This window comes from Petaurus breviceps, unplaced genomic scaffold, assembly GCF_028583685.1.
Source record: "Petaurus breviceps papuanus isolate PSGF00001 unplaced genomic scaffold, PetGlider_PUasm1.0 90897, whole genome shotgun sequence".
Lineage (NCBI taxonomy): Eukaryota > Metazoa > Chordata > Mammalia > Diprotodontia > Petauridae > Petaurus > Petaurus breviceps.
In genome coordinates, this window is record NW_027187374.1 from 13,908,827 (window position 1) to 13,932,916 (window position 24,090).

A 24,090-nucleotide genomic window follows, 5' to 3' on the forward strand; every position below is an offset into this window, starting at 1 on the left:
CACAACTACTTCAGGAAAATCAGTGTGATGGCTGATATAAAGAAGAGAGGCTTGGGGGAAGTGGCTAGTCTAGGAAAGGGATGTGGACCTAAGTTAGGTTGGTGGCTCCCTGAGTGGAAAAAATGGTATGAATATGAGACACGATATGGAGTCAGAAACATTAACATTTTGCCACTGATTGAGTATGTGAGATAAATGAGAATTAAGATTCAAGAATGACACTGAGTTGTGGATGAAGGTGGCTAGAAGGATAATATCTGCCCTATTTGCTGTGGGAAATTCTGGAAGAAAGGTGCATTTTTTAAGAAATGTGAGATCTATTTTGACATTTTGAGTTTGAGATGTCTATGAGACACTTAGTTTGAAATATCCATTAGGTAGTTTTTATATTAGATTAGAGGTCAGGTGAAAATTTAGAGTTGGATATATATTATAGCATCATATATTTAGAACTACATGGGACCTTAGACATCATCGAGTCCAATGCTCTTAATTTAAAAATGAGCAAACTGAAGCAAAGCGGTAAAAAGTGAGTGAAAGGAGAAGTGGAGGCAATAAGAATATATGGTCTTTTTTTTCCTAGGAGTTCGGATTGAGAAAAGTAGGAGAGATGTAGGATGACAAGTTGAAAGAATGGTAGGATTTACCTACCATGCATACCTTCAAAAATATATTGAAATTAGAAGCAAAGTAATACAGCAGATAGTGAAAGATAGAAGATTAGAAAAAGTGGAAATGGTTGTAGGAGCAAACTTTTGGAGAAAAAGGGAAGGGATGAGATTAAGGGTACATGGAAAGGAGAAAGACCGCCTCTTCATCAGAGACTATACTGAAGAAGAGAATGGGAGGTGATGTCAAGTAGTTTTAAGTTGTATGGAATGGAAGAAGGGGAGGTCATGGTGATACTAATTTTCTTAGTAAAGTCTGAGGTGAGGTCCTTAGTTTAAAGTGTGGTAGAAATGAGCTGTGTCACAGGCTTGAGGAGAAAAGAGAAGATTTGGATAACCACAATAGGGAATGGCAAAAGGAATCAGTTAGGAAGAAATAAAAGGAGTGCCCTGCTGCAGTGAGGACCCAGTTGAGATTAGATATCATAAAATTGTAATGTACCAACTTAGCATGTTTGCGTTACTTTCTACAGTTCTAATTCAGCAGAATATAAGTAGGAAGAGATATGTGAATGGTAGAATTAAACTAAGGTTGGAGTTTGGCAAGTCATCAGCCACTATATGACAAAGGAGCATAGAATTCAACAGTGGAAGGCAGTGACCTCGTTAATAATAAAATTAAGAGTGGGAAGGGAGTAAAAGTGAAACAAAAGCAAGGGTAATAATCCAGAAAGTACTGAGGAGTGAAGGGATTGGAGGATAAAAACAGGAAAATGAAAAATTAAATCAAGAAATATTTAGTAAATACCTACTATGTGTTAGGTACACAAGATACAAAGAACTAGAAGGGACACAAATATCCTTTTTATAAGTATATGAGTTATTCTCCACTGGAAGCAATATGGCATAATGGAGAGAGTGCTTGATTTGGAATTAGGAAAATCTGGGTTCTTTACTAGATCCTGAATGACTCACCTAAGGTTTCTTAGACTCAGTTTCTTCATTTGTAAAACAAGGGGAGAGTTGTAATCTAAGGTGTTTCCATTCTAAATCTATGGTTCTACTTTTTATGTATTATGAGAGATTTCAGTAACAGAGGAGGTATTAACCATCTATTTATCTATCTAATCACACACATATAGACCTATAGGTATATATGGATGCATGTATACATGTCCTGTTTGATATGTATAGATTTCTATATATTATTATGTTTTTATGCTGGGTATTGCATGTTTCTAAGATGAAGATAGAGAAAAAAATAGGAAAGGATGAAGTGACTTGCAAAATTCTTATGGGTAGATTTTACATTTATGATTTGTCTTTCCTTTCAATTCTCAGGTTTGAGGCAAAGAAAATTTATTTTTTTATTTTTCTGGCAAATCATCACATCATCATAGACATTTAGTGATCAAATTGATTGGTAAGAGAAAGTCATGAAAGAAAGAAAAATACAAAGTATTCCTCAATCTTCTACAGTCCCCTTCTGCTTCTAAAAATATGGCTGAAAAGGTATACTAAGAATTATACAGTTTTTAGACTGCCTATAAACATTATTGGTACTCTTAATATGAGATACATGTCTAGTGACCAGGTAAGGGACATAATACTAGAACCACTGAATCATCTTACGGTAATATTAACTTTCTAGCTATAAAGGAAATTAGAAGATCAAAGGAAGTTCTAACTAAATGGTATATTTCACAAGTTCTCGTTGAAGAGGTAAATGGAGTTGATGAAGTTGATTTTATTATATGTCCAAATATGACAAGTTACATCATTTTATGACTATTCATTTATATTAGATTATTGTGCTCATGATAAATATTTGCAAATAGATCATGATGTAAATAATCATAGTTAATGCACCAACATATATTACAGAGGAAAAAAATGATAGAGAAATGAATGGTTGTTCATTTGTTCCATGAACATGAGGTCTTGCAAAACTAATATTATGACTTGATTTGGTCACATGTGTGCCTCACCATTATACTCTAAATGTGTACTCACCTTCCCAGAGATACTGTGTGCACTAATGGGAAAGCATATCTCAGGTTTAAATAGGTATTTTGTCACTACTGTTCTTGCTCTACCATTTTAGCCAATGATTTTTTATTAGTTAGTCATATACTGGCTGGCTGATAATGGAAAGCATATCAGTTGAAGCTCATGATTAGGATTTCAGACTCCAAGACTACCCTAAAGCCCCTAAGAATAGATATTGAACTCTAGTGTGATAACCCAGAAGGTAGTGCTATAGAAGGGAAAAAAGAAAGCTTGGTAAGAAAAACCAGACTGAGCAAAGTTAACCTAAGGACATTTAAGGATGATATTTGGAAGGAGGACTATAATCTGATATAAGAAAGAAAAAAATCCAGAAAGATTTTTTCGACTTTTGACCATCAAGTAAACCATTAAGTAGACATAACACATTTGGAATCTCATATTATAATCCTGGATGTTATTCTTGAGGTAGTAAAAATATCATTGAAGGAAACACAGGAAAAATGAGCAACTAGATTAGACCAATTTAATAAAAAAGAAGTGTTCTGGAGGCAACACTATATGGGGGACATTGAGGAACAGATCCTCAAATTACCCAAAAGAAAAGAACAAAACGTGGACAAAAAACTGAAGAAAAAATATCTTGGATATTATTACTATCCAACCTCAAAGGGTGAACAAAAGAAAGCCACTATCTACTTAACCATCAGTGCAAAGACTTTATGAGAATAGTATACATGTGTATTAATGGAATCCTTGATGCGATTAGAATTATTATTATATATAGTATTAGAATAAAAGCTTCTTCTTTACCATCACTCAATTGACTGAAAGATATAGAGAAAACACTAAGCCTACCATGTTTACTCTTTTTAAGTATAAATTAAGAATTTGATTTGGTAAAGCATTGTCTCCTAGATACTCACTATTATATGAGATTCCTTGAAAGAATTTACAATAGAGATAAATTTGTTCAATTGCCTTTTGATATGTTCACTGAAAATATTTGTTGCTATCATGAAGATTCAGAGTAGAGTCCGAACGGAATAAAGTTTCCCTGTTGATAATGTATCTTCATGATGTTCCTGATAGTATCAAGGTCCAGAACATGGCACTACTACACTATAAAAGTGATCAGAAGTCACTCAAAATTTAAACAGTAAAAAAAACCCAACTAAGTGAATGAAGAACATTTATTGTATAGACTCAAATGCAGTTGGATAAATAACCTGTCAAGCCCATTGATCAATTTATATTGTCTTGGAAAGATACTATAAGTGTTCCTTGATCTGGGCCCAGAATTCAACATGAGGAGGATTAAAGCAGGTTATTTTGCCTTTGAGAAATTGTACATTTCTGCTAATGAAACAACAACAACCTATCTTTTTTTTCTTTTAATGCCAAATGTTCTTCTTGAGATTCATGCAACACTACAGTTTCTAAATTATTTTAGCTGAGGACCACCCAAAGGTCAATGGAGGGGAAACTGGTAGACAGGTACATTATAAACAAGAACTACATGGAAGTATTGGTGTAAAGAATGTAACCAAAGAAATAGATATTAAAAAAAAATAATCTAGTCATATAGAAAGACTGAGAGGTAACTAAGGACAGACTACATAATCCATCTGAATATTTCTGATGTCAAAAGAATGTGAGAAATACCTGCAGTGATTGGGTGGATGACCTGTTTTAGAACTATGGGAGGACATATTACAGGAGTATTACAGTATAGAGAGGTTTGAATGGGTTGCAAATCTACATCACTGAAAACATATCGACATTGATGAGATTCTACATCACTTAGAGTATTTCTGCTGACAATCTGAAAAAAAGAATAATAGGGTACTATTTTCTCCACTGAAACTGCAATAGCCATTTACAAACAATAATTAATTCAAGTTCATTGTATATATGTAGCACCTGTTAAGACTATATATAATGTATATGTGCATATATATATACATATGAATGAACCAGTTCTATGTGTATTCATCCAGTTACATATCATAGCCTGGACAATATACATTTTATTCGTTAGATTTTTTTCCTGTTTGTATAGATTGGCTGAACTCTTCTAAGTTATTATGTACCTCATTGAGGAAGCTCTGCAATATTATGGAGCTTAGTATAATCAATAGAATGTAATCTGCAAATAATCAGTTGTCGTCAACTGGACATTCAGAATCCATAGTGAATTCCTCTACCATCTGAATTTGATTATACTTCATCTTACTGGCAAACACTTTTTGCAAACTTGTCTCCCTGTTTTATACTCATCTGATATTAATAATCAGGGGGCCATTGAACAAAACCACTTATATCTTTCAAGAAATTTTAAATTATTTTGACATATGCTTAGGAGATAACATTGTTGGAAGAAAGCTTATAAAGTAGCATGTTGCTGTACTGAATCCATTTTTAATAGGCAAAGAAGATAAACATGCTAATATCTTTTATTTTTACCACCTCAGTCAATTGTGTGACTATAAAGAAGAAAATTTTCACAGAATATCATCTGTGAATATATCTATACTTTTCTCATATTTTCATCAAGGATGCACTCCTTATGTACATAGATTATTCTTAGATTAGGTTGGAGTTTTTCAACCATATGCTATATCTTCTTATTTCTATTCTTTCTAATTTGGTATTGATTTTTATTTTTGCCCTGAAAACTTTATGGCCTTGACCCTATATAGACAGCTGATTCAGAAATAAATCATCTTTTTAACCAGCCATCTCCTGTTAGTTAAAATATAATTTAAGGAAAAGTTCCTAGCAATTGGTCTTCCTAACAATTAAAATTATCTAAAAACAGAATGGCCTTCCTCAAGAGGTCCTAGCTTCGCCTTCACATGAGGCCTTCAAGAACAAGAAGATGACAAGAAGATATGCTGTAGAGAGGATTCTTGATCAGTTCAAGGTACTAACCAGTCTCTGAGGTTCTTTCCTACTATGTGATCCTGTGATAAGCAATTGATTTTTTATGATGTTAGTCAGTGCTCACCAGGACCTTCTCACTTTCTTTATTAGGAGAGATAAGGAAATGAGACAGTCACAAGGCTTTCAAATAGGTAGGTAATATTTGGTTTCTCGTATTTCATTTCTTACTTTTTTTTGAGACTATGTCTCTCCACTTTGTATCTGCTGCCCTACCTGGTTTCAACTCCACAGAACAAGATGCTCCCATGTTGGCACCCCTTAGTGTCCTGTCCTGGGTCTTCCCACTCTCTTCTGCCTTTTTTAGCCCTTTAGGTTATAAGCTTGTTGAGGGCAGAGATTGTCTTTCTTTTGATTAATCGTATCCCCAGAGTTTAGCATTGTGCCTGGCATGTTGTGGGTACTTAATAAATGTTTATTGGATTATTGAATTGCTCTCCCTATTTTAGAGAGATAGGCTGCAAGTACAATGGTCTAATTCCAGTGCTGACTGGCATGGAAACTGTGTCCTGTTTCTGACACGAGTCAGTTTGCCCCTCTGTAGACAGACTGATGGCACCCCACTTCTCAGAGCTTACTACACTGGTTACAGAGTTAGTGTGTACACCTAATTGGCTTTAATCCTGCTGTACCTCAGAACTCAGCACTCAAATGATCTACCAGGCTCAGTTTTCCCAGCAGAAGGAATTATAGGGGTGTACTACCACACACAGCTTTATTTTTTACTTAAACCACATTTTCCAACATATTTTTCACTATCGTTCCCTATATTCACCTTTATATTGAAGTCACTAAGTATTAAAGTATATGTTAAATTAATTTGGACAGCTTTATCCAGTTCTTCATAAAATTTTCTATCTGCTCATCATCCTCATTCTCCATATTCTGTAATCTATATTGGCATTTACTTTGCAAGTATTTTAATAAACTTAATAATATAATAAAAATGTATAATAATTATCTTAGTTTGCAAAATGTTTGTCATGTGTAGCATGGATTGACCATGTATCCCCATCAAAATGGCACTTTAAAAAATTTCTCTAATAGAATAAAAACAATTGCAGCAACTTTTTTATTTTCTTCTCTAAGAAGAACCTGCGAGCTATTTTTCGTTTAGCTGAAACTTATTTTTGCCAACTGTTTTTTTGTTATTCTATTGCCTTACTTGTATGTCACTTGTTGGTCATTGGACAAGAACCTTCTTTTTAGAATACCAATAGCTCAGGTAACTTTTAGAGATGGTTCAAAAAACTGTGCAATTCTTAGTACACTTTGGTCTGTTTTCTCTCACTCTGGTACCATCCCTGTAGAAGCAGAAAGGCACTGCGCAGAATCATTTTATATTTCTTTGCTTCATGGGTTGCCATGGCCAATTCATTGCTACCAAACTACTGGTGATGAGCTTCTCATAGTGAGGCTGGCATTAGGAAAACAGAAATCATCTGCTCCTGGTACCATAAGTGAAGTTATTTCAGCATGGTAAAAATCTGCTAGAACTTTTGTTTCACTGACATAAAATTTGAGAATCTGCTATCATCTCCATACCACAATGAAGCATCTTATTTTGAATTAATGAGTTACATTTCTGTAAGAATCCAACTGGAAGATTAATTTCTGTTGTGTATTTGTTGAGGCTAAGCCAGTTTATCATAATGTTCTATTCATCCATGATAGTTGTTAAGCACTGAATAAGTAGATCAAATAGATACCTAGTTAATCTAATTTTCTTACTAAAATGAAAAAGTATAAAGTAAACTATTTCTCCTTAAGTTATTTTGGTTATACAATTAGGCAGCCCAATTAATAGTTTGGTTCTCAATGTATATGAATGGTTGAATTTCTGAGAGTCAAAATAGAACACAGCACACTTAGAAAAAGTTTTTAGACATTAAACTGCTGTAAATGGGTCATTGTATTAGATACCTTTCAAATTCAACATAAACAGCAATACAAGATAAATACCAAAGTCCCTACCATCAGAATATCTGATATGCTCTTAAAATGGTAATAGAGGAGGAGAGATAGGTAAAATAGTCTCTTTTCTTAGGCACATTGGATTAAGTATGAAGGGCAGAATCCTTATTTTAAGTGTTAGAAGCAAAAGTAAAATTTTCAGGAATAGAATTAATTTCCATTGAAAATGAAAATATAGCAAAATAAGTAACATTATGCCAAAAAAAATAGCTTTCTTTACTTAAAAAGAAGAAGACGATGTAGTAATATTACATTACATACCGTACAACCCACTGACAAAAGTTATCTGAATCATGAGGTTTGGGATAATTAAGTGCATGAAAATATCCGGTAGAACCAGTTAACATAAAATTTCCATCACAAGCTGTAGCTGCAAAAAAGAGGCAATTAATATCTGTCAGTCATGAATGGAATAAAAGCGAAAACTTCTCAGGCAACATTCCAGAAATCTGAACAAAATTGTAATAAAGTACCAAAGACTTAGTAACCTGAACTGGGAATCTAGGACCCTTGCCTTACTTCCCTGGTCATAAATTGAAGTTTTTGCTAAGCTTAGCTAAGCATAGGAGCGGAAAGCACAGACCCTGCAAATTTAACCACAGGTCCAAATGTTCCATACTTGTTTCCACTGACCATCATCTGACCTGTAAAAATATAAAATTGGAACTCCTGTTGTAGAACTCCGGGCAGGTTACCATATCCTAAAATCCCCATGATTCATAAAATATTTTCTGCTTTCATATCTATATTGATATTGTTAGAACATTTATCTTCTGCTTTCATATCTAAGTTGATACTGATGACATATTTTGTCTGTTTTCATGTCTGCTAGACATGTACCTTCTGCTCTTTGATATTACTGACATTTCACCTGCAACACCAGCAAATTTTTGCGGTTAAGATTGTGTGCCTCAGTTCCTAATTAATGGGAACAGGACAGAACAAGAGGGCGGGGAAAGAGGTGGTCTTTTGGGTATATAACCAAGCATTGCATTTTGTATTTTGCCTTTCCTACCGTATTAGACTGCCTCTAGTAGTGAGACTGTCTTCTTGCAAGAAGAAATAATTATATAAATCCCTCCTGTCTCTACTTGGAGATATGTCTGCTTATTTTATTTTGAGCAAGGGTCATTCTTGTCCCACACAGTCATGTCTGGAAACATCTTCCAAAATTTTAAATGATTTTAATTTCACTATTTGGATTATGGTTTCCTTAAGAACACTACTGTGTCTATTTTTAGCATGTGCTGCGGCTTACTGAATAGAGGACTGGGCCCCACACTCAAAAAGACTTGAGTTCAAATCTGGTTTCAAACATCTACTAGCTTGTGTGACCCTAAGCAACCTCTCTCTGCCTCAACTTTTTCAACTGTAAAATGGGGATCATTATAGCACCAACTTCCCAGGATTGAGATAATATTTGTAAAGTGCTTAGCTCAGTGCCTGGCATATAGTAGGTACTTAATAAATGCTTGTTTCCTCCTGTCAGCCTCTAGATGAATCTGTCTTCTGGTGTGGGGAACCACACGTAGCCTTCTAGGTTTTTGGATGTGGTCTTTTGACCCTTTGAGTCCAAGTTTTATCAAAGAAACACTTTTATTAAGGGGATCTGTCCTGTGAAATTTGGATTCAGTTAAAGGGCCACACTTAGGCCACATGTGGCCTCCAGGCTACAGGTTCCCCACCCCTGAACTTCTTTTCACCACGTTTCCTAGCTATCTGTCTAGCCTTTCTGCTAGCCATTTATACAAAACCTGTCTACTTTCTGGCTACAGATATTCTATGTATCCTTCACGTACCACTTCAAGTACTACAACCTAAAACCTTTCTTTAGGCACACTAACCAGAAGTGAACTCTTTAATGGAATTTATTTTTTGTGCTACTAAAACAGCATTTATTTTCTGTCTTTCATTGTTAGTTAACTTTTCATGTGTAGCTAGGTATTGTTCTATAGCTATACTACAAGCTCCTTGAGAGAAAGTATCATCTATTATATTCCTTTGTATTTACTTTATCATGTAATATTGCATCTTACACTACATGTTTCAATACAAGGTCATCCTCACAATGTACAATTATATCAATATGTATTTATTAATTTGTTGATCCCCAGAGTCTAAACTATCTCACAATTCTCTTGACCTTCTTATTTGGACCATTTTCTGCTTCCTTTCTCTTATGAGCCTCATTCTGCTGATCCTACAGGGCTCACACTCTAAATTTTGTGAAAGAAAATTGGGAGGTACTAAATACCAAACCAAGATCATTTAATAAATCAAAAAGGAAGAAGTCCCTAAAGAGTATCTGGGCCATTCATATTAAGGTAGCTTCTGACAAAAAGATTAGATCATATCCTTAAATAAAGCTACTATTTTTATTACTATCATTTTATTTTAGTCACAATTCATGAAAACCATATACTAATCCATTTAGAGCTTGAGATCTCTGTCATTGCAAGGAGAACACACCCTCATGTATTGAAATACTTAAAAGAACCATGTGAGTCTAAATTAAATCAGTTGGTAGAGCATTAAATAAATATACAATTATCCCCTCAAATCCCTTTATCTTGTGTGTGTGTGTATGTGTGTGTGTAGAAGCACTTTTACAGATTATTTATGATGCAGGGGATGAGAATATTATGGAAAATGTGTGTGGAAACGGTATAAAGTTTTAAAGTTTAATTATTTTGAAAAGTGATTTCAAGGTTGATCTACACTTAGTTATCACCTGTCTATCCATTTCAGAAGTGAAGTCAATAGCTTAGATAATATTTATGAAACTGGTACTATTGTACAACATTTATTACATTAGTATTGAAGCAATTAATATCCATCTCATACAGTTCAATCAAACCTTTATTTTATGAAGTTATTATGATGGTGGGAGAAATAATATTCTTATCAATTTTGATGATGATTCTGGCTTAAAATAATAACTAAAGCATTGGATGATCTATTCAGGTCATCCAGGTCAACCAGAAAAGATTTTGACATTAAGTATGGGGAAATGTGAATTTTTTTATTCCAGTTCAAGAAATCAAATTCACAAATACAAGTTGGGGGGCATAGTTAAATAGTAGTTTGTTTGAAGAGGAGAAAATATTGCAAGCAGCCAAAATGAAACTATTCAAATAATATAGAACCACAGTCAGGATCCACAATATCTAGCAGCGACCATGATAAATAAAACAGAAGAGGGTTTGGTATATGATATTCTGGAAGGCAAAGGAGCTATGATTACAAACAAGAATAACCTACCTAGCAAAACTGAGTATGATCCTATTGGGGAAAAAATGGATATTTAATGAAATAGAGACTATTGCAATAATTTCTGTGTGAGGTGATGAAGACCTCAGTGGTGGCAGTGTCAGAGGAGAGAAGAGGGTGTGTACTAGAGATGTTATAGGGATAAAAGTTGGCTGTACTTATGTTACAGATTGGATATGGGTGCTGAGCGAATGAAGAGTTAAGTCCTAGGTTTCTGACAGGATGGGGGCACCTTTATGGTAATTTAGGTAAGTTATTTAGTTATTTATTAAGGTAATTTAGGGAAGTAATTTAGTAAAAGAGAAATGGTTTTGGGGGAAAGATAATGAGTTCTGTTTTGGATATGTTGACTTTAAAATGCTGTGGGACATCTAGTTTGTGATGTCCAATAGGCAATTGGAGATTTCAGAATGCAGGCCAGCAGAGAAATTAGGGCTAAATAAGTAGATTTGAGAATCATTAGTACAGATACCATCAGTATGGGAGCTGATGAGATCATTAGGTGAAATAGTATGGAGGAAGAAGAGAAGAGGGACCAGGACAAAGCCCTAGGAGATACCCATGTTTACCAGGCATGACCTGGATGAAGATCCATCAAAAGAGACTGAGTCAGACAGGGAGGAAAACCAGTAGTGAGCAGTAGAAAATCTTTAAAGAAGAGAGCATCAAGTAGAATAAAGTGATCAATAGTGTCAAAAGCTACAGAGAGGTTGAGAAAGGTGAGGATTGGGAAGAATCCAATTTTGGCAATTAAAAGATTAGAAACTTCGGAAAGAGAAGTTTCAGTTGAATACTGAGCTCAGAGACCTTGGTAGAGAGTTTAGAATGATAAGAAAGGCAATAGAAAAGGGAGGAGGATATAGAACAATAGCTAGCAAAGATAGATGGGTCAAATAAGAACGTTTTGAGAATGGAGGAGATATGGGCTTTGTAGGCAGCAGTTAAGCAACCAGTAAATAAGAGAATGAAAATAAGTGAGAAAGGGACGATGACAGAGGGGGCAACCTTCTAGTGAATGGGATGGTGGATCAGTTAGGTAGGTATAAAACCCTTGTTTCATTGAGGGGCCAGTTGAGATGACATAACATAATCCAGTTATACTACTTCGTGAATTTCTCCATCTTTGTCATCCGAAATGTGAGAAAGAGTAAAAACTGTGTGTGGACAATAGGAAGTAATCTAAGAGTAAGGCCTGACAAGGCAAGATCAGCAATACAATGAGTGAGGTACTTAAGAGAAGGGGACAGTGTAGAATTGATAAATTGATAGACTACATTGATAAATAAACACATAAATTTTCACATAAAACTACTTACCACAAATTCTATTGCTTTCATCAGAACCATCAGGACAGTTTGATTCTCCATCACAAAACAGTTGTTCAGATATACAGTTTAGAGCATCAGCACAAGGTTTTGAACCAGGGAGGCACTCAACTGAAACAATTTCTTTAAAAGAAAAATTATGAAAAAAAATTGAATTTTCTTTTGGTACATTTCTTTATTGAATGGACTGCTAAGTATTGAGTTTGGTCATTTGCAATTTAACTCTATAATATCTAAGACTGATGTAGTATGCACAGTAGTAGGATACTACTTCAAATGGAAATTTTTCTATATATGATAAATCAGTGAATCAAAACTGAAAATCAACTGCATAGGAATGTCAGGAATGGAGAGCTCTTAGAACTGATTTCAAAACAATTGAAGTTTAAAACATTTGCAACCTATGCTTACTTTGAAAGTTTGTTGTAGCAAGCACAGCACAACACAGTTTTATCTGTAAGGTTCCATCAAACAGCTTAGTTGGATTCAGGGAGGCTTAATTATAAACAGATGATCACTAGTGCTAATTTTTTTATTTGGCCACAACTGATGAAATGACTCATCAAGAGAAAAAAAAATCAAACTGTCTGGATGAGGAAATATCCACTCCAATTTAATCTTAGATCTTTTGAAGTATTGAATTGGAAATATTTAAATACTGCCATCATATTTTGAAGTCTACTTTTTAACATTAATATTAATACTAATCTTGGGACAACATTTAATGATAACTTGTGGAATTCAAAGATTAAAGTTATTAATTCCCATTTGCTAATCATTTAAACATTATTTTGTAGAAGCCACAAACATATTCTCTTTTCTGGAGATGCAATAAAAATCATATGCACATATAATATCAAATACACTAATATCTTATACATAATAGACATTCAATAACAAGGAACAGGTAAATTTAAAACAAACTTTTAAAAGAGGACAAATGACATGAAAAGGTACTAAGCATAAGCTCCACACTACAAAATGGAGATCAAATTGGGCCCATCACATCAGCTACTGTATCTTCCCTGAGGAAGCCTGCCAGAGTAGATTCATCTCTGAGTAACACAGCCAAATCTCAGGAAATCACTCCTTGAACCAAGGAAGGCTATGTGAAGAGTAGAAATCATTTGTATCTCAGTCTCCCTTCCACCATTTTCTCTCTAAATGAAATGCCAAAATTCTTACAATCTCCAACATTTTATTATTATCTTTTGTGATAATAAAGGCCTGTTTTCCCTAAGATTCTCAATCTTTTATTATCATTTTGATAGCTGTGCAAATAATCCTTCATTAGTTTGGTATGATACTGCACAAGCAAAATAATTTAAGCAGTTTTGTCATTTTTCTTATATTGGCATGGTCTACCAATAAGTAATTAATATCTCTTCAATTATTTGTGTCTGTCATATTTGATACTTCCTGAAATATCCTGGTAGAAAAACACAGATTTTTATATATCCTATAGTTATCTAAAATGTAACTTTTCTTTTTATATTCCTACTGAGTTTTACTGCTGATATTAAAAAAAAATGTTGATTTTTTTCCTATCTGGCAACTTGGCTGAAGTTACTGTTTTCATTAATTTTTGGTGACTAAGGTTCTTTAAGTACATCATCAAACCATTTGTAAAAAAGTGATAATTTTGTTTCCTTTCTGCCTATGCTTATTCGATCAATTATTTTTCTTTTCCCATTGCTGTAACAAACATTTCCAATATTTTATTAAATAGTAGTGATCATAGTGGAAAGGACTTTAGTTTATCTTCATTACATAGGCTCTTGGATTAAATACATACTACTTAACCATATTGATGAAAGTCATTTTTTCCTGTATTTTCTATGGTGTTCAGAACAGAAATTCTGTTGTGTTTTGTCAAAAGCCTTCTCTGTATTTGCTAAAATAGTCATATGAGGCTTATATGATACTTGAACTAATTTTATTTGAATGTTTGGTAGAATTCATTTGTAAATTTGACTGAGAGGGTTCCCCTTCCCCCCCCCCCCCCCCCTATTGGGAGGGAGTTCATTTATATCTTATTTAAGTCATGCTTCTGGAATTGGTTTATTCAAACTGTGTGGGTACGTTAATCAAGGTATTTTATATTTTTGTAAATATTTATAATTTCACCTCAATTATTAGCTTTTTGTCATACACTTGAGTAAAATAGTTGTATAGAGTTTCCTTTATTGTGAATTTTCTTTTTTAATTTTTGATGCAAACTTTTTTACATATCTTCTTTTCATTTAAGCTAGCTATTTATTTTTCATCATTTTTACTCTACCTTTATTAATAATTTTTTTCTTTCAATTTTACCTTCTTTGGTTTACATAATTTTTTCTTCTGTGTTTTGTTGGGAGTATTCTGATTGTTGATTCTCTATTTTTAAAACTTCAGCCCCAATTCATTCATATTCCCCTCTCTCTCCATTGTGGTTTTGATATGTCATTTCACTGCTGTCACTTTATTTGATGAAATTTTTTATATTTTATAGGAGTTGTTCTCTGAGTCACCAATTCTTCAACACTAAATTATTTAGGGTTCAGTTATTTATTCCTTTATAATTCCCTTGTAATCCTTTATTTATATTGAATATAATTTTTATTATATCATTTTTAGTATAGGATATTTAACATTCTTGCTTTTCTGTATTTGTTTGTGATTTTTAATGATCCAATACATAGTCAATTTTCTTAAAAGGTGTCATGCAATCCAAAAAGTATGTGTACTCCTTTCTGTTACCATGTAATAAATTTCTAAATATTGATCATCTCCATTTTTTCTCAAATTGTATTCAGGGCCTTATTTTTCTTTCTTACGTAGCTTGTTAAATTTTTCTAGGTCTGAAGGGAGTTCATTGAGGTCAGTCATTATTATAGACTTACTATTTATTTCTTCTAACTCATTTCATTTAACTATTTGTGTGTAAAAGTATTATATTGATATTAATTTATCTATGATACCTTTAATCATGATATAATTTGCCTACTTTTTCATTTAGTCTATTTTTACTGTTCCCCAATCTAAAATCAATATTGCTACCCTAATCTTTTGAGTTCATGCAAAGTATAATAGATTTAGATACAGTTCCTAATTTTAATTCCATGAATATGTTTCAAGTCTATTTCCAATTGTAATAGTAATGAAATTTGAAGATCCCTTTGTATTGCAAAACTCTGAGGTACTTAGCACCTAGTTTCAAATTAAACCTCTGTTAAAGAAATAGAAGGTATGATCCCCTGTTGCTGACATAACAGGAAGGGACTGAACTGGGAAACCCTGTTGCTGACATAACAGGAAGAGGCTGAACAGGGAGGAGCTGTACTGTATTTAAGGAAGAGAACAAGCTGGACAGTCAGAATTTCCTGGCGTAAGCATTGTGGAGTCAGGGCAGCTGCTACTGAACTGAAAATTAAGAAGAACTGAGAAGAGAAGCAAGAATTTAGAACTAAGACAGAATTTTTGGAGCAAGCAATGTGGAGACTGGATAAAGTGATTTTGATTTTTGGATAAAGTGATTTTGATTTTGAGAATGAAGCTTATGGTGCTGAGGACTTCTGAGGGCCAGCTGGAGCTGCCAAAGATTGAGGAAGCAAAACTGTGGTGCCGTTTTTTGGTCTGTCTGTTTTGACATTACTTTGTCAAATTCATCTGCTGATGGAGGACATTGCTGTTGTTGCAGAAGTTCTGGTACCTGGCTGTTGGTTCAAAGAGGATTTTCTTGTTGTATGTCTACAGAAATCCTGGAGGAGGGTCTTGTTGGTGTTTTCAGGGGTCCTGGGACTGGACTGATAATTTTCACTAATTCCTCAGACCTTGTTGTTGGGTCTAGGTTGATTTTACAGGCAGAGAGTAAATTGATGAGGATGCTGACAATGTGTATCTATACTGTGTCTTTGTTAAGCCTTGTCTTCCCAGGAACAGAAACTGATGAGAGCTTGCCTCAGGTCGAGATGAAGAAAAGACCTCTCCTTGGGTATTGAATGCTGTGATGATATCATAACCTAGTTGTGACCTAAGGGTGGATGGCCTTTGTGTTTTGTGACTGACCAAATGAATGTACTTTGTTTATGATTGGAAACTAATCTCCAATTGAGACTACCCAGCAATGGAGTACTTTGATTTTTGTACTTTGTGATTGAACTGAGGACTTAAGACTTTGTGATTGACTAATTGAAGTAATTTTCTGTGTCCCTTAAGCAGGCAAGCCTCCTTAAGGATGATTGAGTTACTAAATGATTGAGTTACTAAATGACTGTACTTTGTTGAAAATTATGGGACCACTTTGGCGAAAACTATGTGGCCATTTTAGTGATAAGTTGTTGAGTTGTGACAAGGTGAATGCTGTATTTTGATTTTCTGTGATAAGTTGTAACATTGCGAATGCTGTACCTTGATTTTCTGTGAATGTTTTGCTCTGATTTGTTATTGAATAGAGAGTTCACTATACCATATAATCAGAACTTGAAAGCTGTTCATAGCAGTAGTCCTCTGGAAAGCTGCTTGTGCTTGGCTTTACACCAATATACAGCATGTTGATGGAGTCTACTTACTAATTCATTCTGTTATCTTCCATTTTATGAGTCAGTTCATCCCACTCAAAATTACGATTGTGAACTGTGTATTTCCCATCATTCTGTCCTCTTGTACTTTTTCCTCTCTTTGCCTACCTCCTCCATCTCTTTACAAAGAGTGATGAAAGAGTTTGAGTTTGTTTTAATGCTAGTAATCTATGATTAAGGAAATCTCTTTTCACCTTCTTTGCTCCTTTTCTCTTCTCCTTGCTCCGCCCCTGATCACATCTTTACTCTTTCTCTTTTCTTTTTAATCTCCCTTTCATGATCCACCAGTCAATGTTGTAGTTTGTTTTACTTATGATTTTTATCTACCTTGCCTTCATCACAAACTCCCCTCTCTCTGATTCTCCTATTAATTAGTTACAGTTAATGTATTCAATGCTATATTCTGTATGTGTGATTGTGTATTCAACATTCCTTCATCTGATTCAAATGAAGCTTATGTGATACCATTTCTCTACTCCTATTTCTCATTCCTATTTCTCATTCTCCTATTTCTCATTCCACATTCAAATATCTTCAAATCATGAACTCCTGTTACATGAGATAGTAAGGGCTATCCCCTTCATCCTTCTCAATATATTTTCCTATTTTCCCCATTTCCCTCTTCTAAGAGCATCAAAATAGAACAGAACCACCCCAAATTCCTTTGCCTATCTTACTTTACTTTTTCAATAATTCTTGAAGGTATTGAAGTCCTGAGATGACACTTCTTTTTTTTTTCTTCCTTTTGCAATATAAACAGTCTATTATGCTATGGTCTGATACAACTGATCAAATGTCATTTCTTCCCTATGATTCTCTTGACTCCTTCCTAAATTTGTATTTAAAAGAATCTATTCAGTTTCAGACAAGTTAAAAGAATGTAGTTGAGGTGAAAATGCCTAAACTTTGGTGGTGGTTATTGTAATGTTAATTATATAAGATCTTCCCTGCCCATTAATAGGCCTCATGTGGAGCCCATTAACAGAAGCTTGCTTAAGGGAGGTTTGCTTATAGGAAGGCTTTCACACCTTTTGCTAATCTAATTAGGCACTGAATCAGGAGGGTTGTGATGCTTTCTGGCTCTGAAATGTGTATATATATCCAGAGTTGGTAGTTTGCTTTGGAGGCTCGCTTATGAGAAGGGTCTTGTGATTATCTGGTGGAGATTCTGAGTGGCTGTATGTTCAGAGTTTGCTGACTGCTCGGATGTAAAGGCTCTCTCAATCCAGGTAAGCATGTAAAGTGTATAGTTGATTCAGGCAGCCAGAGCCCTGTCTTTTGGTCTTTATTTCTCTGCTTGTATTTTCTCTGTTTGTATTTTTCTCTGAAGTTCAGGGTGTTAACTTTTCCCCTGAACTAGTGAATATAATTTAAAAAAGATTGCTGACCCCTTAAACAGCTCTCTTTTCTAGTAAAGCCAATCTAAGAACCTGTGCTAGCAGTCAGTGTGGTTGCCAATATTCATACAACTATATGAATAGGGAGAAGATGATATAGACAAAAGATGCTAACAAGGTAGAAATGACAGTATTTGGCAACAGATTGACATATGGTGTGAGTAAAAGTGAAGGGTTGAGGATCTCACTGAGTTTGCCATTCTAGGTGACTAGAAAGATGGTCATATCTTCTCCATTAATAGAGAATTTCAGAAGGGAGGACAGTTGTGGGGGGGAAATGAGTTATATTTTGGACATGTTGGGCTTGAGATGTCTATGGGACTTTTAAGACAGAAGGGTCCAAGAGGCAGTTGGAGATGTATTGCTATACCTCAGGAGAGGAACTACAGCTGTTTACAGTGACCTGGGGATTATCTGCATAGGGTTGATAATTGAACCCCTGGTGACAAGCTCACCAAGAAAGTTAGTAAAGAAAGGAAAAAAGAATCTAAGACAGAGACATGAGGGACACTAAGGGTTAGGGGGAGTGACATGGATGAGGAAGCATCAAAGGAGACTAAGAAGGTGCTCTCAGACAGAGAGGGCAGGGACAGGGAGTGAACCAAGAGAGAGAAGTGACATGAAAACATAGAAAGATGAGAATATCCAGGAGGAGGAGAAGGGTAATGTTCTAAAGTTTATAAAAATATGAACTCATATTAGGTTTTGCTCTAATTCAAAACCAAAACATCACTGCCATCTACTGGGGATTAAAAGATGATTTTAAAAATATTATAATTTTTCTTTATATCCTTTCAAGTTTAGGAGACTTGAAATAGCTGGGAAACAAAAAAAGGTTTTAGGTCCATTAATCTATGTAAGTAGAGCAAAATGTCTGTCCCAAACATTATGATCTCTTTGTAATATTTTAGGTTCTAAATGGCTGGACTAAGATAGAATTAAACATACTTAACAAATATGTGTTGGAGAAAGTTTTCTAATTTCGGTATGTGAAAATGATTTTAATTAAAGATTAAAGACCCCAGTCAAATTAGAATAATAAAATAATAACTGGCATTTAAAATATCATAAATGTATGGGACATACATTTCACAAAGTTAGATAGTGTATCTTGAGTGAGATTGCTTCACTCCTATCCCAACAATGACCACAACATTTTACTCAAAACATTTTTCCTAATTAATAGGTTGTTCTATATTAACCAAACCTAATATTTTGGGTCATTGTACTTTGGAATAATTAAGGAAACACACCATTGGGTGGGAAATGGAATTTTCATTGCAACAAAAATATACTTTAAACCAAGTGCCGGATTTTGATGTGATCTTTTATTGCCAAGGTTTAGCGAAAAGAATTCAGGACGCTTGTCCCAGATCTACTACTAACTAGCTGCAAGATATGGGTTAAATCCTTCAGCCTCCATCTTCTCTTGTTTAAAATGAAGGAGGTTTTCTTAAAACATAGGTCTGGAGTTAAGGCTTTAGAAGTCATAGAGGCCAGAAGTTTTTAATCTTTGTTGTCATAGATCCCTTTTACAATCTATATACTCTTCTCAGAATGGTGTTTTTAAATGCATAATAATAAAATATATAGGATTACACAGGAAACCAATTATATTGAAATACAGCTATCAAAATGTTAAAAAAAAACAAAACAAAACAAAACAAAACACGTTTATAGACCCCAGGCTAAGGATCCTTGGTCTAGCTCAAAACCCTCCTTTTAATGTTGAAGAAAAAATCCTGAAAGAGGTAAAGTGACTTTCCCAGGATCACAGTGTCTGTGGTAGGATACCATTTTGGGTTTTCCATATTCCAGGTTCAGTGTTCTATCCACTCACAGCTTAGCAGTTCTTTTAAAGTGATGCAGGTAGATTTCAGCAGTGGTGAAATTCAGAACAAGAATTTTTGTGCTTCTGAGTAAGTTCTGTATGACTAAATTTCCTTCCTGTGCTAATGTTATTTGATCTAACTATAAAAAGAAAAATAAACAAGAAACAGGTGGATAAAAGGAAATATTTGGAAAGAGTCTAGTAAATTTGCAACAGGGAATTTTGTGATTTGGGAAGTTCTCTTGTTTCTCCTTCTACAGTCTGATCCCTTCTGCCTTCACCTTTGTTCAGTCATTATCCATATCCTGTCCCCTAAGTATGGATATACCTCAATGTTCTGTCCTGAGTTCTATTTTCTTCTTTATGCTCTCTCTTTGAGACCTCATCAATTTTCATGTTTCAGTCGCTATCTCTATATAGAACTTGTTGTAGGTATAGAGGCTACTGAGCTTGAATGAAGGTGGTAGCTGTGTGAGTAGAGAGAAGGCATCTTTCATCAACAAGAGATAAATGCAAGTAGTAATAACAAGTTCTGGGTATTTATTTTGCCATGTTAGGTGAGATAGATCCAACGGTCAAGGATAACGCCAAATTTACAAATCTGAGATACTAGAAGAATGGAGGTTCTTTCGATAGAAATAGGGGTGGATTTGGAGGGAAAGATATGAGTTTTATTTTGGACACATTAATTTGAGATGCCTTTGAACATCCAATTTGAAATGTACAATAGGCAATTTATGAGGTAGGAGTGGAACTTAGTGCCTGGACTGGTGATGTAGGACTGGAACTAGATTGATACATCTAGGAATCACACACATAGAAATGATAATTCATCCTTGAGAACTGATGAGATCACAGAGAGAATGTGGAAAGGAGAGAGCAGAGACACTAGGACAGAGATTAGGAAATAATTAGAAGGCAGGATCTAGATGATCAATCAGTAAATCAGATAGAGAAGGAATGGTTAGATAAATATGAAAACTAGGAAAAAGTAGTATCATCAGGAAGCCCCTAGTTCAAATCCAGCCTAAGATGCTTACTAGCTGTGTGACTCTAGGCAAGTCACTTACCCCTGTTTGCCTCAGTTTCCTCACCTGTAAAATTAGCTGGAGAAGGAAATGACAAACCACTGCAGTATCTTTGCCAAAAAAAAAAAAAAAAGAAAAACACCCAAAAGGGGTCATGAAGAGCTGGACATGACTGAAAAACAGCTGAACAACTACTGAGTAACAACACCCAAATTGTTAATAGAGCCCAGAGAGGAGAAAGCATCCAGATCAAAAGTGTCAAATGCAGCAAATAGATTGAGAAGGATGAATTTGAAAAAATATCATCAAATTTCTCAGTTCAGAGATTATAATAACTTTGAAGAGAGCAGTTTCAGTTGAAGAATGAGGTAGGGAGTCAGATTGAAAAGGACTGAAGAACTGGGAGAGATGAAGTGTAGGCAACAAATCTAAATAGCTTTTTTCTGGGAGTTTGGCTAAGAAAGAGAAGGGAAATAAAGAATAATAGCTTGAGGGGACAGTTTTGTTGTTCAGTGGTTTCAGTCATGCCTGACTCTTCGTGACCCCGTTTGGGCTTTTTTTGGCAAAGACACTGGGGTGGTTTGCCATCTCCAGCTCATTTTACAGAGGAGAAAACTGAGGCAAACACAGCTAGTGTCAGTGGCTTGTTTTGAACTCATGAAAAGCAATCTTGCTGACTCCAGGCCCAGTACTCTATCTAATACTCCACCCATTTGCCCTAAGAGGGCAGGAAGGTCTAGTGATTTTTTTTAAAGGATGATGGAAATTTCAGCCTATTTGAAAGTGGTAGTGAAGAAACTAGTTGATAGGGATGGGTTTGAAGATTCAGGAAAAGGGGAACTGATTATGGTTGAAATCTCCTGGAGAAGATAGAAGCAGATTGGATCAAGTGCATATAGTGTGTCTCTGTCAGAGATTGAAGGAAAGGAGGAGATGGTGGAGAATTGATATCAAGGGGTTTTGACATACAAACAGAGGAGAGGAAGTTCTTGTACTTTTAATACTTACAAATATAAGGAAGATGGAATGGTGTATCCTTTCTAGAGAGAAGCCACTTACCTAGCTGAACTTGTCTGGGAAATTAGAATTATTGAGGTAGATAAAAGTGGAGGGATTGTTGCTAAGTTTTCACCAGTATCTAAACAAAAGGATCTGAGACAACTATAACACTTTGTGGATTCCTTTGGTATATAAAAGCTATTACAACCACAGGGTGAGTAAGCTCAAGAGAAAACCATTTTACTTCCCCTGGGAAGCATAAAGCACAGAGCTTTGAAAGGAAGCCATGCCCCACAGGGAGGGCCATCTAGTGGTTAGATACAGGACATTAGTTTACATCTCCATACTTTTGTTCTACAACAAGCATCAGGTATCCTGTGCATTTCTGTACAACAGTCTGAAGAATATTAATTTAATGATCCAAAGAATATTAAATATAAAAGAACAGTTGTGGAGGAACAACTTGTCCCAGGACCATTTCTATCTGACCTACATTGAAATCAAAAGTTAGAAGAATGAGATTAATAATAGCAATAACAATAATAATGATTCTATTATAATAATGAACTCCATAAAATGAGAGTAAGATGAACAGTAATGACAGTTACACTGTAACTGTACAGGTTCAGATCACAGGTATGAAAGTGGGGTAGGGAGAGAGGGGGAAGGAAAGTCAAAAGTAGAAAATATTTTCTTTTTCTACTTCTAAACCAATAGTAAATTTTTTTTTGTTTTTTTTGGAGGGCAGTTGGGGTTAAATGACTTGCCCAAGGTCACACAGTTTTTGTGTTGTGTCTGAGGCTGGATTTGGACTCAGGACCTCCTGACTCCAGGGGTAGCCACCCCTATTTGAAACATTCTTAAAAAGAAAATCAGAGGGAAAGGCAGGGCAATTGGTGCTAAGTGACTTGTCCAAGGTCACATGGCTAGCAATTGTTAAGTGTCTGAGGCCACATTTGAACTCAAGTCCTCCTGACTTCAGGTCCGGTGCTCTATTCACTGTGCCACCTAGCTGCCCCAGTAACTTTTTTTCTTCTAAACACACAGAGGTTGGGTTCATTTTTTTCTATTACTTTCCTGCTGTCATGTAAATATGTACTCTTGATCTTAGCCTAACAGGAATCCTATTTTTAATGCAATCTATCTGTTTAGATTTTTCAAGGTTATGTGCTGCTGAAAACCAGTTTGACTGGTATGGTCCCTAACCCCCTTCATTCTTCCTTCCCACCCCCAGCACCCCCAGGATGTGTGTGTGTATATATATATATATATGAAGATTAATGAACCCAGAGACTGGATATTACCTGCCCCACTCTTCTTGCTAGATTGAAACAGATTTAAGTTCCTTCTGTACCTGCATCTTATTCCTCACTTTTAATTAGACACTTGAGAAAATACCCTTACTTCACGAATCTTGGGTATACTATTATCTTTCCATGTGGACAATAGGGCAAAATTCTATTGGTGCTAGATAGCTCTTTGTCTAAAACCCCACATAAGTCTGAGCACTGAAGAGAAGCAGAGTGTGAAAGCTATTTTACAGTCCCACATCCATTTGGAAGCCACCCTACCATGTACTGGTCTTGGCAACGGGATGAAAGCAAGGGAGCCATTGTTCCCATAAACATGCTGAAATTATTCCCTGTTGGCATCTGTTCTCTTCCTTCCCTAGTGAGTAGAGATAAAATCTTATTTACTGTTATCCCTGTTTATCTCTGTTGCTCTCCATCTCGACTCTTATGTGTCATAAACATCTCTTGTGAGAAACAGTTTAGTTTATCGAATGAGAAAAATGGCAAGAGATCAAGGGGACCAGAAGACCTGAGCTCTAGCACCAACTCTTCCATTAATTGGCTGTGCAAATCCATGCCCTGTGTCTGTTTCTTCATCTAAAAAACTTCTTGCCTTACTTCCCCCACAAAGTTGTCATCAGGATAAAAATAATTGTTATATATGAAAACAACCTGAAAACCTAAAAACAGAGAAATATCAATTCACAAACCTACCTTTGGTTGTTGGAGGATTGCTAGTCGGAGGACTGCTAGTTGTAAGGTTGTCAGCTCCTGTTAAAGGTAAATAAATCATTTTACTTAAATGTTGACAACATTTAATGGCAATTATAAACCTCCTGATATCCTCTTTGATAGTG

General features: G+C 35.1%; 1 protein-coding gene across 1 annotated transcript in view; it reads right to left on the minus strand.

The window, feature by feature from the left end:
• TMPRSS15 (transmembrane serine protease 15) overlaps positions 1-24,090 on the minus strand; it is a 155,189-nt gene that overhangs the window by 86,393 nt on the left and 44,706 nt on the right. The window contains exons 5-7 of the mRNA XM_069074789.1: positions 23,948-24,004; positions 12,119-12,250; positions 7,794-7,902 (exon numbers count right to left, since the gene is read on the minus strand). Of these exons, the coding sequence (XP_068930890.1) occupies positions 7,794-7,902; positions 12,119-12,250; positions 23,948-24,004 (298 nt within the window). The remainder of the gene's footprint in view (positions 1-7,793; positions 7,903-12,118; positions 12,251-23,947; positions 24,005-24,090) is intronic.